At 44.4% G+C, this 20,098-nt stretch overlaps 1 protein-coding gene across 2 annotated transcripts in view; it reads right to left on the bottom strand.

Annotated features, from left to right (window-relative positions):
- The window catches only part of norpA (no receptor potential A), a 268,904-nt gene that overhangs the window by 42,100 nt on the left and 206,706 nt on the right, over positions 1-20,098 (bottom strand). For both annotated transcript variants that reach the window (XM_067780408.1, XM_067780409.1), the window contains exon 6: positions 15,248-15,394. In XM_067780408.1, the coding sequence (XP_067636509.1) occupies positions 15,248-15,394 (147 nt within the window). The remainder of the gene's footprint in view (positions 1-15,247; positions 15,395-20,098) is intronic.

Below are 20,098 nucleotides of genomic sequence, written 5' to 3'. Positions count from 1 at the left end.
GGATATCTCAATCGTGAGCGCAGAACTCGTAAACTGCGTCAACTGGCAGCCGATGGTAACATTGGCATCCGACCACCTGCCTATACTTATTTCGTTCGAGCGTACCGCCGACTTCATCGTTACAGAAAAACGCACTTTCATAAACTTTAAAAAAGGAAAGTGGGAGGAATACAAATCTTTTACAGACAACCTCTTTGCTGCCCTCCCTATCCCGACTGATGCCCGCCAAGGGGAGCGTGCTTTCCGAAAGGTCATTGAATCCGCCTCGGCACGTTTCATTCCCGCCGGGAGAATTCCCGAAATTCGGCCCCACTTCCCGGCGGAGGCCGCAAATTTAGCGAGAGAACGTGACCTTATAAGACAGCTCGACCCAGGCGAGCCCCAAATAAGGGACATAAACCAACGCATCAGATTGCTTGTGGATGAACACAAGCGGGCGAAATGGGAGGAGCACCTAAGCGGTTGTAACCTCTCTGCCGGTGTGGGTAAACTTTGGTCCACCGTAAAGTCCCTATCGAATCCGTCTAAGCACAATGACGAAGTTTCCATCGCCTTCGGCGATAAAGTGCTGTCGGATTCGAAAAAATGCGCGAGCGCTTTCTGCCGTCAATATGTAATGCATTCTGCGGTCGACAAAGATAGACGGAGGGCCAACAGACACGCACATAAACATAAATTCAGCGCGTCACCAATTACCATCACCGCCAGAGAGATTGAAGATGCCATTGGTCACGCCAAACCATCCAAAACAGTGGGCCCAGACGGCATAGCCATGCCGATGCTTAAAAGCCTAGGGAAAGAGGGTTTCAAATACTTAGCACATTTCTTCAACCTGTCTCTTTCCACCTTTGTGCCAGGGTGGTCCCGCTACTAAAGCCGGGGAAACCAGCTAACATAGGAGAGTCATATCGTTCGATATCTCTCCTATCGCCAGTAGCAAAGACGCTTGAAGCCATTTTGCTCCCCTACTTCCAAGCAAATTTGCAGCTAGCCTCTCATCAGCATGGCTTCAGAAAACTTCATAGCACCACCACCGCGCGAAATGCCATCAGCACCCAGATAAATTACGGTTTAAATCAAAACCCCCACCATAGAACAGTACTCGTAGCGCTATACCTATCAAAAGCTTTTGATACGGTCAACCATGGCACGTTACTGCAAGACCTGGAAGGGTGTACCCTTCCCCCATGTCTTAAAAGGTGTACCGCAAATTATCTGGGTGGTCGGCAGGCATCGGTGCAATTTAGAAACGAAACATCACAACCAAGAAGAATTAAACAAGGGGTGCCACAGGGTGGTGTCCTATCCCCACTTTTATTTAATTTCTACATATCTAAGCTACCTTCACCACCAGAAGGAGTCACTATCGTTTCATACGCCGATAACTGCACAATAATGGCCACAGGCCCAGGCCCACAGATCGATGAGCTCTGCAACCGAATAAACGGCTACCTCCCTGATCTCTCCAGTTTTTTCGCATCGCGAAACCTGGCATTATCACCGACTAAATCTTCCGCGACCTTATTTACAACATGTACGTCCCAAATGTCGACCATTTTGAACATCCGCGTCGATGGCACTACGCTACCGACTGTCCTACACCTCTAAATCTTGGGTGTGACGTTTGATCAGGATCTACATTTTGGTGAGCACGCAGCCGCAATTGTTCCGAAAATCCAGAGCCGTAATAAAATCCTCAAATCCCTTGCTGGCAGTACCTGGGGAAAATATAAAGAAACGCTCATTACTACATACGAAGCACTTGGCCAGCCGTTTACGTGCTACGCGTCACCCATATGGTCGCCAAGCCAAAAACTACCCACTGGAAGAAGCTACAGGCCTGCCAAAATACTGCTCACAGAATCGCCACGGGCTGCCTTCTTATGTCCCCAGAACACCATCTACATAATGAGGCGAGAATACTCCCCATCAGGGAGAGAAATGAGATGCTAACCAAACAGTTCCTGTTGAATACCCAGAAACCTGGGCATCCAAACAGACATCTGATTGATGAGCCAACACCGCTTAGGGGCTTAAGGAGTCATCTCCGTAAGCATTTTGAGGAAATACGGCATCTGAGAACCCAGCCGTATGAAGCAAAAAAACACAAGCAGGTCCTTGGTGAACTCCACAAACAGGCGTCGGACCTTTATGTCGGGAATTGCCCGGTGAATCCAGTACTCAAAGAAAGGTACCCAAAACTTGTGGAAGAGGAACGCATACTCCCCAGGGAAACGCGTGTCACTCTTGCTCAACTTCGTTCTGGATACTGTAACAGGTTAAACTCTTACCTATCCAGAATCAGCCCCGACATACAAAATGTATTCCCCGCTTGCAATGTGCATGACACCAACCATCTCTTTAATTGTAATGTGGAACCAACGCCTCTAACACCCTTCATTATGGTCCACCCCTGTTGAAACAGCAAGTTTCCTTGGACTCCCGTTAGAGGATATTGATGACAATTTGTGATCGGTCGCGGCTGTTAGGTGAGGCGAAGCACTGCTACAACAACAACAACAACATAGAGAAAATGAAGAAGCTTTTTGTGGCTGTGAATACGTTTACGGTTACGGAGGTATCTGGGCAGCTATTTAAGAAGAGAAGTAACCTTCGGATCATGAACTGCTGACCTCCTACCATGGAACCATTATGGGGTGCTATGAGGTTTTGTATCCTTACGAGATATCTTTCGAAGAATAATTTTTATTTGTGATTATAGTTTTGAGCCTAAAATAGTTTTCGGAGCAATAATTGTTTACTCCTAGCCTAAAAAGCTATTAAAATATTTTTATTTATTTTTTTTAATCTTCCTTTGTCTCCTAAAACTAACTCATTTACACATTTTAATAGTTTGCTGCTTCAAAATATCTACTGCATTCTTTTACGATTATACAGTACCAAAACTTTTACACGTTTAAACATTTTCGTAGCAGTGCACTTTTTAATGCTCTCGCGTTCATTCCATGCTCACCTTGCACGAATTAAACACTAAATCGTTTACTAACAAACTAGGTAAATTTACGAAATATTACAACAACAAAAATAACCGTTAGCAAACATTCAACTTTTTAAGTGAAACATTAAAGTAAGTACAGGCACTTTTTCAGTTTTCATTGCACTCAAGAGGAAATCAGTTAAAGTTAGAAAGAAAGCGTACGCACGTTAAGAGACCACATTGTCTTCATAGCAGCTTGGCTGGCCAACCATTTCAAATATACATATGTAACAACATCTGCTCATTGCATAATTTAAGTATTTCATTTACGCTTTCACGCATAGAATTTCACAGGTAACTGCATGATTTTATGAAAAGCTCTCCTAGTGAAACGCATTGCATATTTTAAGGAGTTTGAAGTTTTAAAAGTTTGTTTAAGTAGGTGGACTAACTTAGGCCCGGTTTTTCAGTACAAGTTCAACTCAGTTTATCGGTTAAACTAAGCTTAAACTTATTGCTGCCGTTGTCAAGTTTAAGCTGAGCTTAAGCGGGCGATCGTTCGTTCAAAATGGCGTTGAATATACGCAACAAACATTTGGGCTTGAGTACCATTTGTGTTCATGTTGTTTCGAAACAGCGGCTCAACTTGAGAATCATAGCGTTTTCAGAAAAAGTGAAACTTTTATAAAGCAAATGCTATTACCTTATTTGAAAAAACATAGTTCTAAACTTGTTCTCAAGTGTGGTTCTCTAATTGGACTCAGGTATTCTACCGGCCGGAATAAAGCGTGCAGAAGCCGAAGGGACGACCTTTGTGAAGGTTGTGTAGCCTTCCCAGTTAGCCTTGTTAAAATTAATAGACGTCCGCTTTTCAGAGATGATGAAATCGGCAGGTCGCTGTATTGAAAGGAGTGACAGGTGATCAGATGCTAAAGAAATCATTGTCTGCTATTCAACGCAGTTGATGAGCCCTGCACTGATGACTGAGATGTCAGGTGAGCTGTGACTATTACCTGCAATTCCAGGGGGGGGGGGGCATCGCTGCTTATCGTGCAGAAAGCCATATTGTCTATTTGCTCCGCTAGCTGCCTGCCCATGCTGTCTACTGGCAAGCTGGAATGCCAGAGGTCATAGTGAGCGTTGAAATCGCCAAAGATAAGACGGTTTTCGCCACAGAGTAGCGTACTGATATCAGGGCGATAGCCACTTGGGCAGCCGGTGCCAGGAGGAATATAGATGTTAATTATTTCTTGGTCAACATCGCCCGACCGGATGGTTATGCATTGACTTTCTAAGGTATTATCCCTGCGGCTGATGTTAGGTTGAATTAGACTATATTGTACGGTGTGATAGGTGATAATGGTAAGACCACCACCATTACCCCTTGTGCGATCTTGCCTATGAATGTTGTAGTCATCGCAAGTTCGGAGGTCCGATCTGGCAGTTAGCTTTGATTTTGAATTGCGGCTATACGGATATTATTTTTATACATGTAGTCAACTATCTCTCAATCTTTCCGGTTACCCATCTACAATTAAGTTGCAGGGTTCCGAAGTGCATCGGGGGGATAGTCGTCACTCTGGGAGTCAGAGACGGGTGAAGGCGCCTTGAAGAATATAGGCTTTGTCGAGGGTACTGTCCGATTGCTGCTTTAGTACCTGTTGTCGATGAGTTGGTACTAGTATTTTGGCAGCAAGGTGCAACGAATGTGCCGGTCGGACGATTGTCGTTTCTAAGCCCACAGCATGATTATCGATGAAACTCCCCGATGGAACCTATACAAGGACAGAGGATGAAAGAGCATATGTCCTGCTTGCGGCGCACTTCCCGGACGCATCCTCGGAAACCTCGCCGGAGGAGGTTCGAGAGGTAAGACCGACCCCCACAGATTGGAACCTCGCCAAAGGACTCTTCAGTGACAGTACAGTTAAGTGGACAGCAGAGCTCCGGGAGTGGATGGCATATATCCAACATTGTGGAGAAGAGCAAAAGTGGTCTTTATACCTAAAGTGGCAAAAAAGGACTACTCTAGCCCAAAGTCCTTTAGGCATATAAGCCTGACATCCTTTGCTCTGAAAGCAATGTAGAAAATTGTAGACTACGAGATTAGATCAAAGGCTCTCGATAGAATGCCACTATATCGAGATCAGCATGCATATAGGACAGGCAGGTCGACAGAAACTGCATTGTATCAACTGTCCACAGAAATACAAAGTGCGTTCGAGTGCGGGGAGATAACGCTATACGCATTTTTGGACATAGAGGGGGCTTTCGACAACACGACACACGAAAGTGTGAATCGGGCACTCGAGAAAAGAGAGATACAACGTCCAATCCGTATGTGGATAAACGCCTTATTGCGTACGAGGACTGCCGAAACCTCAAGTGGGGACGGTACAGTAGAGATCAAAACAACGAAAGGATGTCCACAAGGGGGCGTCCTGTCACCCCTGCTGTGGAACCTGGTAGTAGATGAACTTCTACAGAGGCTCTCAGAAAACGGAATCCGATGTCAGGGGTATGCGGATGATATTGTTATCATTGTAAGGGGCAAATTTGAGAGCACCCCTTGCGACATAATGCAAAGGGCATTGAGGCTAACGAAAGAATGGTGTAATGAGGTAGGGCTAAGTATCAACCCTAACAAGACATCCATTGTGCCCTTTACCAGGAAAAGAAAACTGGAAAGGATTAGGCAAATCACAATGGATGGAGTACAGATGGAGTACACGACTGAGGTGAAATACCTGGGAGTCACATTTGACTCTAAGCTCTTATGGAGGAAACACGTCAACAATACCATATCAAAGGCTACAAGAGCAATAATGGTGTGCAGACGTATTGCAGGAAGATCCTGGGGATGCAGCCCAAAGATCCTAAGATGGATGTACACTATGATAGTGAGCCCTATCATAGTGTACGGAGCAGTTGCGTGGGCATCAAGGACAACCATGGTGACCATACAAAAATCACTCACGAAGCTTCAACGCTTAGCGTGTGTCTGCATTACGGGAGCTATGCGAACATGCCCGACGGCAGCAATAGAGGTGCTGCTTGATTTAACGCCTCTACATATAATAATTGAGCAGGCAGCCAGAAGAACTCTAGTAAACATAGCTAAAGAGGGATATGGAAGAGGCAAAGTGATACAGTCACGGAGCATGGCGAAGCTGCAGGAGCACATTCCACTTATCCAACTTCCCAGACATGATACGAGGAAGATAATTAAGTTTGAGAAGCGCTTCAAAATAGAGGTGGGGAACAAATGTACGTGGGACACTTTCAGGATTGAAGCGATTCTCCAGGAACATACTATAATATGGTACACCGATGGCTCGAAGACACCGGAGGGCATAGGAGCGGGGATCTTCGGCCCCCGAACCAAAATATCCCTACCACTCGGAAAATATCCGAGCATCTTCCAAGCCGAAGTTGTCGCCATAAGCCGGTGTGCAGAGATAATTTTACAGCGGGGATATACCAACGAGAGGATCGCTATACTCAGCGACAGTCAAGCTGCACTCAAGGCATTATCTTCAGTTGAAATTAAATCATCAACAGTCCTTGAGTGCGTAGAGAGGTTAAACAGTCTAGGAGTTAATAACACCATCCGTCTAGCATGGGTACCTGGACACAGAGGAGTGGATGGTAACGAGCGAGCGGACGAGCTTGCCAGGTTGGCAGCGGCCGGAAAGCCAATAGGTCCCGAGCCTATGGTCCCAATAGGGTCACATACAATAAGGGAGGAATTTAGACAAAAGGAGGCGTGCCTCAGAGAACAACACTGGCGTGAAAGTCCAGGACTTCGGCAGGCAAAGGCACTAATAGGAGGGTACAACTCAAAGCGATATAAGGCTATGATTAGGTAGGTAGGTTGAACTGGCCGGTCCATGAGGACCTCACATAGACTGATTGAGTCCGTAGTGTTACCAGAAGTTTGTTTTAACGACCAAACTGAAAAACCCTATCAAAAACCAGGACCTATGTTATAAAATAACTCCGTCCTCTTGGCAAATACTAGAAGCTTCCTAGGACTTAAGCCACTTGCTGCTTCTAGATCTGACAGCTGTATCACTCCTAATAGCTGGAGTCTTAGCCTGGTAAGTGCAGGGCACGAGCACAGAACGTGCTCGATCGTTTCCTCCTCCAACCCGCACTTCCTACACCTGCTATCACTGACCAAGCCTAATTTAAAGGCATGTGACGCCAGAAGGCAGTGTCCAGTCAGAATACCCGTCATGAGTCTACAGTCCTCTCTTTTTAATGATAGAAGCAACTGTGTTAGTCTAAGGTTGTAAGACCTACACATAATCTTCGACACTTTACAGCCCCGCGCTTGAACCCACGCCTTTTCTGCTTGGTCGATCATGTGCACCTCTCGCATTCGCTTAATCTCGCCCAATCTAATTGGGACGTCTACGGAGCAAGCTTCAAGGGATGCACCCTTTTTAGCTAATTCGTCCGTTTTTTCATTCCCATCTATTCCCATATGCCCTGGGACCCAATATAGATGTATGCTTCTCCCTGTCCCGATTCTCTCCAGAGACTGCTTACACTCTAACACGCATTTAGATGCTGTGCTATGCGAGATTATTGCCTTAATTGCTGCTTGACTGTCAATATAAAAGTTAACACGGTTGCAGCTTAAGCTATTCTCTGCCAGGGTTTCTACTACTTTGGTTACGGCTAATATTTCCGCTTGGAAAACGCTACAGTAATCCGGCAGCCTGTAGGATCTGCTTAATTCCGGATAAGCGCAGTATACCGCAGACCCTACTCCTTCCACTATTTTGGAACCATCGGTGTACACATGTATCGCCTCGTCCGCCATTTGCGCACCCTTGCGCCAACCGTCCACCTCTATTGTGGCCTTAAGATATCCCTCAAAGTGCAGGTAGGGAATCATGTAGTCTGTTCGTCTTGTGACTGAGGACGCTATACTACTATGGCCATATGGTCGGCGCTCAAGCTGCCCCGAAGCATCGAGCCTGGTTGCGGTCGTTAACGCTTTGTTCTTTGCTACCAGGTCTACAGGTGGAATGTGCAGAATGGCATACAGTGCAGCCGTCGGGGTTGTTTTCAGGGCTCCCGTAATGCAAAGCATCGATAGTCTGCATACCCCCTCTAATTTTTTGAGGTATGTTGTTTTTTGTGTGGCTTTCCACCAAACAAGAACTCCGTAGTATAGAATAGGGCTTACAATCGCTGTAAAAACCCAATGAGAAAGAGAGGGCGATAGGCCCCACGTACACCCCAGCATTCTTTTACATGCATAGAGTGCCGTTGAGGCCTTCTTGACCCTCTCCTCCAAGTTGAGCTTCCATGACAGCTTCATCCTAGACAGATTCCTAGATATTTTGTGCAAGGTTTCTCCTGTAAGGTCACCGCTCCTAACTTAGGCCTGGTCCAATTTGGGACCTTGTACCTCTTTGTAAACAAGACCATATCCGTCTTCTCCGCATTGACTTTCAGCCCGACATTAGATGCCCAGGTATGAATATCCCGAAGCGCCCGATCCATCAAAGAACTAATCGTTGGAAGGCATTTTCCACTTATGACAATTGCAACGTCATCTGCGTAAGCCGTAAGTTTTACGGGTCCCTCATCGAATTGCCTGAGCAGTTGGTTGATGACCAGTGTCCACAGCAGAGGTGATAGCACCCCTCCCTGCGGCGTGCCCCTGTCCACTGATTTCGTGGCCTCGTACAATCCCCATTGTGATGTAATCTTTCTGCAATTTAACATGCAGCCGATTCATCTGATTAAGGCAGGATGTACTTTAATGTAATTAAGACCATCCATAATCGCCCATTTTGCAACATTATTGAAAGCCCCGGCAATGTCCAAGAAGACTCCTAGAGCATACTCCTTATATTCCAGGGATTTCTCTATGCTTATTACCACCCTATGCAATGCGGTGTCTACCGACTTGCCTTTGGTGTACGCATGCTGTGTTGTGGAGAGCAGCTTTTCATCCACGTTGGACTTTATGTACACATCTATCAGCCTCTCAAAGGTCTTGAGCAGAAATGATGTTAAGCTAATGGGTCCATAGTCTTTGGGATACACGTGACCGATCTTCCCCGCCTTTGGTAGAAAAGCTACACGAGCAGTTCTCCAAGAGTGCGGTACATGATTCAGTCTTATGCACGCATCGAATATTATTTTAAGCCATTCCACGACCGCCCTACTTGAGACTTGTAGCATGGCCGGGAATATACCATCTGGGCCCGGCGATTTAAACTTAGAAAACGTCTTCCCTGCCCACTCGATCTTGGTATCGGTCGCCAAGCCCGGCACCACTAGCTCCGTGATCGAAGTGTGAGTGATGTCTGCTGGTTCTTCTAAACCGTCTCCCGATGGGAAATGTGTATCGAGAAGCACCTCAAGGGATTCCTCACTATCACGTGACCATTCCCCGTTCTCTTTCTTTATTAGTCCCTGGACTATGTTTCTCTTTGCTAGGACTTTTTTCAACCGTGCTGTTTCACTGGAGCACTCTATGTCCGTACAGAAACTTTTCCATGAGTTTCTCTTCGCCCTGGTAATTTCACGCTTGTAGATCCTCAGTAGATCCCTGTACTCGTCCCGACACGCTTCGCTTTCCGCGGTCTTTGCGAGTTTAAACATTTCTTTTACCTGTCTTCTTAGAAGACTCAGCTCATTGCTCCACCATGGCGGCTTTGCTTTTCCTCTGAATCTTCTTAGAGGGCAAGCTTTGTTATACGCAGTCATAAGCGTCCTTGTTAGGAATTCATTCGACTCCTCCAGTTCCTCTACATTAGCAACCTCTTTGGGTTGTCCCAGTTTCGTTTCTACATGTTTCTGGAATTTAGTCCAATTCGTTGCCCTAGGGTTTCTAAAGGTTCCTCCCTTCTCTACCCTCTTTAGTGGGATGCTGAAGCTTATATACGCATGGTCTGAGAAGGATGGTCTATCGAGAACCATCCAATCATACCTTGATATATCACGCTCGGAGCTCAATGTAATATCCAGAACATTGCTGGATGTTGGACCAATGTATGTAGGAACATTTCCCCTGTTGGCTATCTGCAAATTGGTTTGCAGGATGTAACAAAATAGAGATTCGCCTCTCTCGTTCGTATCTGCTCCTCCCCACGCATTGTGGTGCGCATTTGCATCTGCGCCTATGACCAACCGCCCTTTGCGCCCTTCCTCCTGTACTAGCCTTTTGCACTCCATCGGTGGAACCTCCGCAGCATGGGCCATGTAGCAGGACGCCAGGATAAATGCCTGCTTATTCTTTTGCTCAACGGCCACCGCTACGAGATCCTCGGTGGTGTAATTAGGCAGCATATATGAATGCAGCTGTTTCCTTACCATTACTATAGCTCGCACCCGTCCTTCCGTTTGTGCGTAGTAAACGCCAAACCCGCGCGCGCTAAGTCCAGAAACCTTTCCTCCCGATGAGAGCCACGGCTCCTGGATCAGCGCCACGTCAAACGAACCCTCCTCAAGGGTTAGGAGGAGTTCGCTCGACGCCACTTTACTGTGTTGGAGGTTTATCTGTAGAACTCGCAGCACCATTGGGCTGTTTGTCCCCCTCCAGCACCTTCGTCTTGACGTCGTCGTCCTCCTCTTGCCCTTGTGGTTTAGAGTATTCGAGGCCCCCTTCAGCCCCTCGTGAATGTTGTGCCGTGTGTTCCTCTGTGCGAGTCACAGCGCCATTTAGCGGTTGGTCCTCTTCTAGCACGTTCGTGGTGACGTCGGGGACCTCCACCTGTCTTTTTTCCCTTAGGCTTCTGAGGTCCTTTTCGACTTCGCCCACTTCCAGCGTGTTAGGATTTTTATCCTCGGGACTTCTTTTCCTGAGTCGCATGTAAATTTTGCCAGTGCCAAAGGACATTTTGCCAAGCTGCGTGTACAAAATATCCTCCGCCTGCTTGTTTATTTGGAAGATGTAGAACTGACCATCCTCGGTAGGCCGAGATACAGTAAGTACCTTCCAATCCTGTGTCGGTATGTTCGGATTCTGATTCTGCAGAAGTCGCAGTGTATCCTCCGACTTCATCACGCATGGTATCCATACCTTAACTTTTGGTACCGTGGGGATTTGCGCTTTATCCACCACCTCAAACCGCGCGTTCGTGCCTTGCCTTTGGAGGTTTGGAACGACTTCCTCCAGCCACCGCAAGCTCGCGATGTTGTCGCACGTTATCATCTTCACACCATTATACCATCCCCCCGAATCAAAGGTTGGAAGGGGCTTACTTGGTTGTTCCTGCATCATCTTAAGCATTAAGCTAATAAGCTCCCTTTCCACAGATCTCCACCTTTCAGTAGTCATTTGTCCGAACGGACTGCTACGATCAACCAGCGCCACAGTCAGTGACTGCTTTGCCACATCACTCATCTTCTCGGGAAAAGCAGGAGTCTTAGTGTTATCTCCCTTTGGAACCTCCGAGAACACCGGAGTCTTCGCGTTAACTCCCTTTAGCGCCTCCGAGAAAGCCGGAGTCTTAGCGTTATCTCCCTTTGGCTTATCTCCTACTTCCGTAGTTGGAACTTCCCTCTGACTGGCAGCTTTCGAGGTAGTTGCTACCTCGCTATTGGAACCCATCTGCCTTACAGCTTTGGGCCTACTTGTCTTGTCTATGAGACTGCCCTGCCTCGCGGCTCTAGGACTGGGTCCTTTCTGCCTCTTGAAAGCAGGCTTGTCGCCTTCTGCCGAACGTTGCCTCTTTCTGCCATTCGACGCTTCTTCCTCCTCGTACCGGTTGCAGAACCGAGGGTTTCTCGCAGCAAACCTTTTGAACTGCCTTCGACCTACTTCTACCGCTTCATGGGCCCATTCCAAGCGCTCGATCTCCACTTCTGTTGGGTCGACCACTGCTCCCAAGCGTTGTACAATTCTTAGTGCTGCACGGTACTGCGAGAGAGCTCTTTTACTTCCTCTGCTACGTACCCTTCTCCACTCTTCTACTCCGTTTTCATTTGTGTGCTTCTCCAACACGGAGTTCATTGAATCAGCACTACTCTCGCTCCCCGAGTCCGACGCATCGCTTAATTCGTATTTGTCGTCCTTGGATTGCGACTCAGTCCTCCTCTTTACATCCTCCTTATTACATTCAGGTAATGAGTTGTTCATCTTGGTCGTACGACCACCTGCCCGACAAGGCGGGCTCAGCGGTCCAGTATTATATACGGGGAAAGAACCGTCCGCCACAGCAGCGCCCCTTACTGCGGTAAGGCCATAAATACTTCCCGAGATGGCCCGGTATCGGGAAGGCTCCGTTCGAATACAGCCGAATTTATCCCCTGGCTGCAAATCGTCCAATAGGCACGGTCCGCATAACACCCTGGATTAGGGGGTTGGCAGTTCTTGGTCACCGACATCCCGCCGCCCTCCTATGAGGCGAAACGGCGTAGATGTCAGTCCTAAACAGCTCCGCCTCATAGTCGGGCGCTATGGAGTTCGGCTAAGCCCTCACACCAACGACAAGGTGCCTACCCTAGTGAGGGAAGGCTATGATTAATCTCCCAAAAAGCAGCCTTAGGATTTTAACAGGTATACTCACAGGTCACTGTAGGCTAAATAACCATATGCATAAATTGGGTATATCGGCTAGTAGCCTCTGTCGATTCTGTGATCCCGAAGATGAGTCTGCAGAACACATCCTGAAGGAATGTGATGCAGTCGCGAGACGAAGGCTTAGTATCCTAGGATCATCCAAATTAGAAAATAGTCACATACATTCTCTGAAGCCAAGAACCATTCTGGATTTTCTCAGAGAACTCGGCTTGGATGAAGTGTTGTAAAGAGAATGAGGGCACAATAGACCAATAGGTCGCAGTGCTTAACCTCACAACATCTATCTATCTATCTATCTATCTATCTAAGCCCACAGCATGAGCGGAGTTACACCTATACAACTGCAACAATCGCTGGAATGCAGCACTATCTGGTACTTAGTTAGGCATAACCATGCTATAATAGGAGGTGTCGTTGAACCACATCCTACGTACATGGAAAAGATCTAAAGTGGTATTTATTCCTAAGGCAGGCAAAGCGTGCCACGCGAAACCAAAACACTTCAGACCCATCAGTCTATCTTCGTTTCAACTAAAGGTGTTGGAGAGGCTGATGGAAACATATATCAGGGAGGCAGTGAATGACCAACTCTCTGAAGCACAACATGCCTATATGATGGGGATTTCAACGGAAACGGCATTACACGAAATTACATCGTGCATTGAGAGATCGTTCTCTTTCAAGGAATACTGCCTGGCAGCCTTCCTAGACATAGAAGGAGCATTCAACCACATCAAACCCGACTCGATCATTAAGGTACTGACTGATCTGGGCATCGAATCTCAGCTGGTGGGGCTTGTGCACCAATTGCTGCTATGCAGGGTAGAACAGGCAGACCTTGCAGGGGTATCGGTGAGCAGGTTCGTCAGTAGAGGAACTCCCCAAGGTGGAGTCCTATCCCCTCTGCTGTGGGTTTTGGTGGTAAATCAACTGCTAAGGGACATAGAGGTGGAGAGGGGCTGTAAAGTAATAGCATATGCTGACGACCTTGCCTTGGTGATTCTGCATACCAGAATGGACAGATTTCTGCATACCACATTCCAACTTTAACAAGGGATACGAGATATTAACCCCGGAGAGAGAACAGTGGGTGAATGACCCAGATTGGCCCACTGACAGCATTCAGATCTACATAGATGGATCTAAACTGGACAACAGGGTCCGAGGGGGTGTCTATTCGGAACCATTGGACATACAAAGATCGTTTCGCCTTCCGGATCACTGTAGCGTATTCCAGGCTGAGCTTGCGGCCATACAAGACGCTGTGGACTGCCTTAGGCAGAAGGAAGTCTCTCAGAAACACATATATATTTTCTCAGACAGTCAGGCAGCGCTGAAAGCCTTGACTCTGTCACAACTAATTCTGAAACTGTAGTAGGCTGTCGCAGATCACTTAACGTGATGGATGAACAGTTTACTCTGCATCTGGTATGGGTTCCGGGACATAAGGGCATACCAGGTAATGAGATGGCGGATGGGCTTGCAAGAAAGGGGACTTCCCTTCCACTTTCCCCATCCTGGAAGAGGTTGGGTATAGGACTTCTCACTGGTCACGTTTGTATTGGACCGCATGCGGAAAGGATTGACCCTCCATTTAATGATTATTGTAGAAGCTGCGCCAACGAAGAAGAGCCTGAAACTGTTAGGCATCTACTCTAGAAATGAATGTCCAGCGCTCTGTAAAAGAAGGCAACGTTTTATGGGCAACATGTTTCTCGTAGATCTGACTGATATAGCTGAGGTCAACACACGACGCTTAGTTAGCTTCACAAACTCAACGATGTGGTTTGATTAGGAGAGTAGGAAAAATTCCGTGTGGTAGCACAATGGTCCTATAAAGGCCTAAGTGGCCGCTCCGATGCGGACGGCAGCCACTTAAACCTAACCTAACCTAACCTAAGCCCAGAGCATCTATGAAGGTGGCATCGGTCAAGGCATGAACTGCATTGGCTCGATGTCCTGATCGTAAATATTCTAAGCTGGCATACAGAACACACGGTGTAGGGTCTAGGAGTTGATGACTCCTCCTTACGAGAGTGCGTGTGTCGGAAAAGGAAGGGTGGGAGGCGAAGAAACGCTAGTACTCGGCATTGCTACTGTCGTGTAAGATCATTTAGAAGTCCTACGGCATAAGTATCACAAAGTTGCTCACATCCCTAAAGAGGGAAGTCTTAAGGACACTGGAAACTGCTTTCTGGCATCACATGCTTATAAGTTAGGCCTCGCCAGTAACAGCAGATGTAGGAAGTCCGGGCTGTAGGAAGAATTGGTTGAGAATATTCTGCGTTCATGTTCTGTGCTTGCGAGGTAAAACTCCAGCTAGTAGCAGAGTTGCCAGATCTCGAGGCAGTAATTAAGCTAGGTTCCAGATAACTTCTAGTATAAGTTATTTTATAACATAAGAACAAGTTATTTTATAACATAAGTCCTGGCACCTTACTGGGGCTTTTTCGTTTGAGCGTCAACAAATTCTGGTAAAACTATGAACACATTCCCTTAATATGAGGTCTTTATTTACCGGCCAGTTCAACTTTACCTAACATAACTATGCATTTGCGACCTTTGAACGTTTTTTTGTACTTTCAGCTTTCAGAAGTTGCAAGCGTCATTTGGCACTTATTAAAACTGTATATCTATGAACCGAGTGAAAACTACAAATATGTACTTTCGAAATAAACGAAACAAAAATTCAATCCAGCCTGTCATTATCAGCATCTTTGTGTTTTGTTTTTGCTTTTAATTCTGTACCATCTCACCTTTGCTGTTGCAGCATCCGGACAAATAACATGATGATATGTTATATTAATATAATCTGTATTCGAACATATTGTTAAAGAACGTTTATCCAAGGCCACCATATCTGTGCCATTCTTTTTCGTCACTTTATCGAGAATTTTCGGATCCTGAAAGGAAAGACAAACAAAAAAAATATTGAAAAATCTTTTAAGCATATACAAAATTTATATAAAAGCTCGCTTGATATGCAAGACTCGTATTTGCATTTATTTTTTACTAAAGCTTTTAGCGCTGCTGCAGTCAACAATATTTCCTTTTCTATCTGCTCTTTTACAAAATTTGCTCATTTGTGGTCGTATAAATTTACTTTGCTTTCCTTAATGACACACAACAACAAAAACAAGCAACATGCTACAGTCTAAAAATTTACAAAGTAATCCTTCTCTTCCACCATACCCTTTATTTCTCTCCCTTTTTAAATTAGTCTGTGTTGTACATTCCTGTTCTACTTTTAGTCAACTTTTTTAGTAAAGTTATTTGCTTCTACTTTCCCTTTTTTTTGGGGACATACAAATATTTGTTGTTGCCGGTATAAATATTTCACTTTTACGGCGGAGCGCGCTAGCACCACATCACGGTTGCAGCCTTTGCTGGTACGTAGTGAATTTTCCAGTAAAAGAAATAACAAAAAACAAGCAAAAATTGTCCCAAATTTAGATCATATCTTAATATCACATGGTCATATCACATCAAATTCATCACTGTAAAAACTCAGAACTATCGCTTTACCAGGCGGTTTTAGTTCTCAATCTATCCACTAACACTTTTAACATTGTAACCTCTCACGAAGTCTCAACCAACCTCACTTCAGTTTTTCAGAATGCGTTTATAACTGTGCCAGTCGTACGTGCTTCTGAGTTGGTGGCTGCCTTTAATTGATTTAACACGTGGCTCAGAATTAAGCACTTTTGGCATAAGATTGGCTGCCAACCGCCTCGCTGGCCATCCATTTAGCACCAGTTAGAAAGAAAATATGAAACCTACAAGATACTTTTAGAGGACTGTCAGGGGTGCTGCATCACCACATCATATCTATCCTTGCTGTACAATAATATCGCTTTTATCGCATCATACTATTCGATCTGCTAGTGATATTCCTCATTATGCTATATATCATGTGATATTTCATGCTGTACTTGTTGTTGTAACAATTTGCCCTGCTTAGTTATATAAAAGGCTTATATTTAAATAACAGCTCTTGGTATGGTTGGTTGCTGTGGGAATGATATCACATCGCGTCGCATTCTACAGCGTCATCATATTGCAATAAGATATATTCATTTTTTAATTGATCGCACCACAACAAATCACATCACATCATAAAATATGTTACAAAAGTCAATATATAATAACATACCGTGATACACAAACATATCTCTCCTTTGATTTCTTATCATATCCCATCATATCTCAACGTTTTTGATCATGTCACGTCCATCACGTGACTTTATATTTTTTGTAGGTATTGTATTCAATCAAACATTACATCAAATAATGCCTTATAGCATAATGCAACTGTACATTATATCACATCATCATATATTGTCGCCTTGTGCCCAATTCTGTTAAGCCATACCACAACCACACCAAATCACATTAAATTGCGTTATAACCTCATTGTATCAGCACATCATACGACTCCACGGTACATCATTTTTTTTGGCGGCCGCCGTGGTGTGATGGTAGCGTGCTCCGCCATCCACACCGAAGATCCTGGGTTCACGCCCCTGGTAAACCAACATCAGAATTTTAGAAACAAGTTTTTTCAATTAGAAAACAATTTTTCAAAGCGGGGTCGCCCCTTGGCAGTGTTTGACAAGCAGTCCGAGCGTATTTCTGCCATGAAAAGCTCTTAGTGAAAACTCATCTGCCTTGCAGATGCCGTTCGGAGTCGGCATAAAACAAGTAGGTCTCGCCCCGCCAATTTGTTGGAAAAATCAAGAGGAGCACGACGCAAATTGGAGGAGAAGCTCGGCCTAAGATCTCTTCGGAGGTTATCACGCCTTACATTTATTTTTCTTTTTTCTTTTATTCAATCAAACATTAGATCAAATAATGCCTTATAGCATAATGCAACTGTCCATTATATCACATCATCATATATTGTCGCATTGTACCCAATTCTGTTAAGCCATACCAAAACCACACCAAATCACATTAAATTGCTTCATAAGCTCATTGTATCATCACATCATACGACACCACGGACCATCATATTTTTCCTTGTATAATTATATCATTTCACATTTCCATAACATCTTTTCAAACCAATCTCAATCATCTTACATCATACTACATACATCATATTACATACACGCCAATCAGATCACAATATTCGGATATTAAATGAAATCATTTGACGAAATCGCATCTTATGGCAAATGTAGAAGTATGGCATCCCTCATGATATCGTTCCATTATATGACACGTAACCATTTGTTCTTGTTGCCATATCCGTCAAAAACTTTCGTAGTTTTTGCGGTGTATGCCGGAAGTGAATACCTCGCTCGGATATAAAATACATAGCCCATGAAAAACTCTTGATATGATCATGATATCATGTGGTTATATCATGACAAAAAAACATAAACGGAGAAAGATGTCATAGGTATACTCATAAGGCACCTTGGATAGTTAACATTTCTGATTGAAATACGCTACAAGGGTCAGGAAGTCGGAAAGAGATAAGTGGTACCAGCTTTGGTTAAAAGATGCCTCCCCCCTCCTTTCCAGTAAGCTTAGGGGGAAACCTATTAATGGTACCTTAAACAGTATACTGTCTACTAGCCCATTCTTAGCATCTACGTATGCTTCCTGTCTAGGAACTAAGCCAATTTATTGACGTAAAAACATCAAAAAGCTTGATATGGCAACGGAGCTTGTGTTTCTTATTCTTAAGAACTTTTGAAAAGCTTGTCCTACTTAATAATTACGCAAAATGTGTGCAAGCAGTGTATACATACTACAGCATCAAATAATATGGACTCAAACACATTTTTCATTAAATACTCTTCATTGGCTGCACGTGAACGTGTCACCTTGTTGTCAAATCGCGCGCTCTGCTTGTCATGTCTGACAATTTAAGAAAGAAGTTGTCAAGTTATCACAATCGCCCAAAAGTGGCAGGCGAAAAATATCAAGTAAATTGTGACGACAAATAAACAGAAGTCGTGCCTTTACTTTTACGCCATTATAACAAATGCTACTTTAGACTGAGTAGACAACAAGTAAAGTCCTTTCTCCGCAAACGAAGATCATGATCTACAAGTCACTAATCGTATCTGTCCCTCTATATGGTGCAGCAGCATGGAACATGGTAACATCAGATGAAGCAGCTCTGGGAGTGTTCGAGAGAAAGGATTGTTCGAAAGATTTATGAGCTGTACGAGTCTTATGTAGACATCAACATAGTTCAGCGAATTAAAACACAGCAGCTACGCTGGCTGGGCCATGTTGTGCGAATAAAGATTATGCTTCGTCCAAAAAAAAGTATTCTTATGGTAACCCGCCTATGGAGACAGAGGAAGAGTGCCGGCACCCACTTCGCTTGGAAGATCAAATGGAAAATGATTTCAATTTCCTTGGTATTACCAATTGGCGACAATTAGCCCAACGAAGAAGCGACTGGAGCGCGTTGTTGGACCATTTGAACAGCTACGCGCTAATTACGTAAGTAAGTAACGAACGAAGCTGGGAAAGTTAAGAAGAAGCATGAACAATCCAAAAACACAACAATAAGATGGAATATAATAACAAAAACAAAATTTATGCATTCCAAATAAAAAGAAAATGAAATAAGTACAAATTTTATAAGAATTCTAAAGCAAGCGTTTACTTACATTATAATTAAGCAGTTTTACAATAATAACACAAACTAACTAAGTGAGAAACAAATTAATGAACAAACTTACAATTACTTTCATGTAATTAACACAAAGCGTATTTTCTATGTAAGCGATCTGTCGGTAGCAGCTAAACACGTACTTAATAGGAATATTATGCCACGGGGCGTATACGTAACTAAAACCAAATGCTGTGTAGAATATTAAGTGTATGTGGGGCTGCACTATAAAAAATTTTGCGAATGTGGCGCAAAATCAAATCATATGAAAATATGTGGATTTTGTCATTGTGAGTATGGTAATTTTGTCATATTTTGAAGTTTTGAACTTTTATGCGCTTAAAATGGTCATTAGTCGGCATATGCTTTTAAGCATAAGAAGAAGAAGAGCTATATTCATCTCTCAATATACTTGAATGCATAGAGCGACGAACAGTAATTTTTGCAAAGTCCATCTGTAGTGCTCAATAATTTGCGCAAACCAGACAAATCGGACCACTTTATGGAACAACTTGCAAGCAGCTATTGTGAATTGCGATAATAGGCGCCTTAATAATAAATCCAACGGATTACCGACCAAAGCGCGCTCAACCGACACGAGCGGCGCAACCGCCTGACGCACGGATTTGTTATTTTCGATTGCCAAGTCGTTGAAAGGTGGAGGTTTGTTAAGGAGATCTAAAACTGCCGAGCTACAAAGAGAGACTCATCAGCTGGATAAAATACATGTAAGACTTAAAGATAAATATGAAAACATTGTAAAATGAAGATAGACTTTTTTGTTTTTATATGTGAAGAACAGTTGAGTATTGGAATAGTTATGTGGATGACTCCGAAGAGCTACTAATTATTAAGGGAGGAAAGCACAGTTTTCTTAATGATGAAAATTGAGTCCGAAATACCAAATCTGGCATAGTTAGAGTTAAATTTCTGACATAAACAGCGGCAAGGCTCATTTAATTCAAAACTA

The sequence above is a fragment of the Eurosta solidaginis genome, chromosome 4 (assembly GCF_040869045.1).
Source record: "Eurosta solidaginis isolate ZX-2024a chromosome 4, ASM4086904v1, whole genome shotgun sequence".
NCBI classification, from domain to species: Eukaryota; Metazoa; Arthropoda; class Insecta; order Diptera; family Tephritidae; genus Eurosta; species Eurosta solidaginis.
The sequence above is the reverse complement of the archived record's forward strand: the minus strand, read 5'-3'. Positions and strand labels throughout refer to the sequence as shown.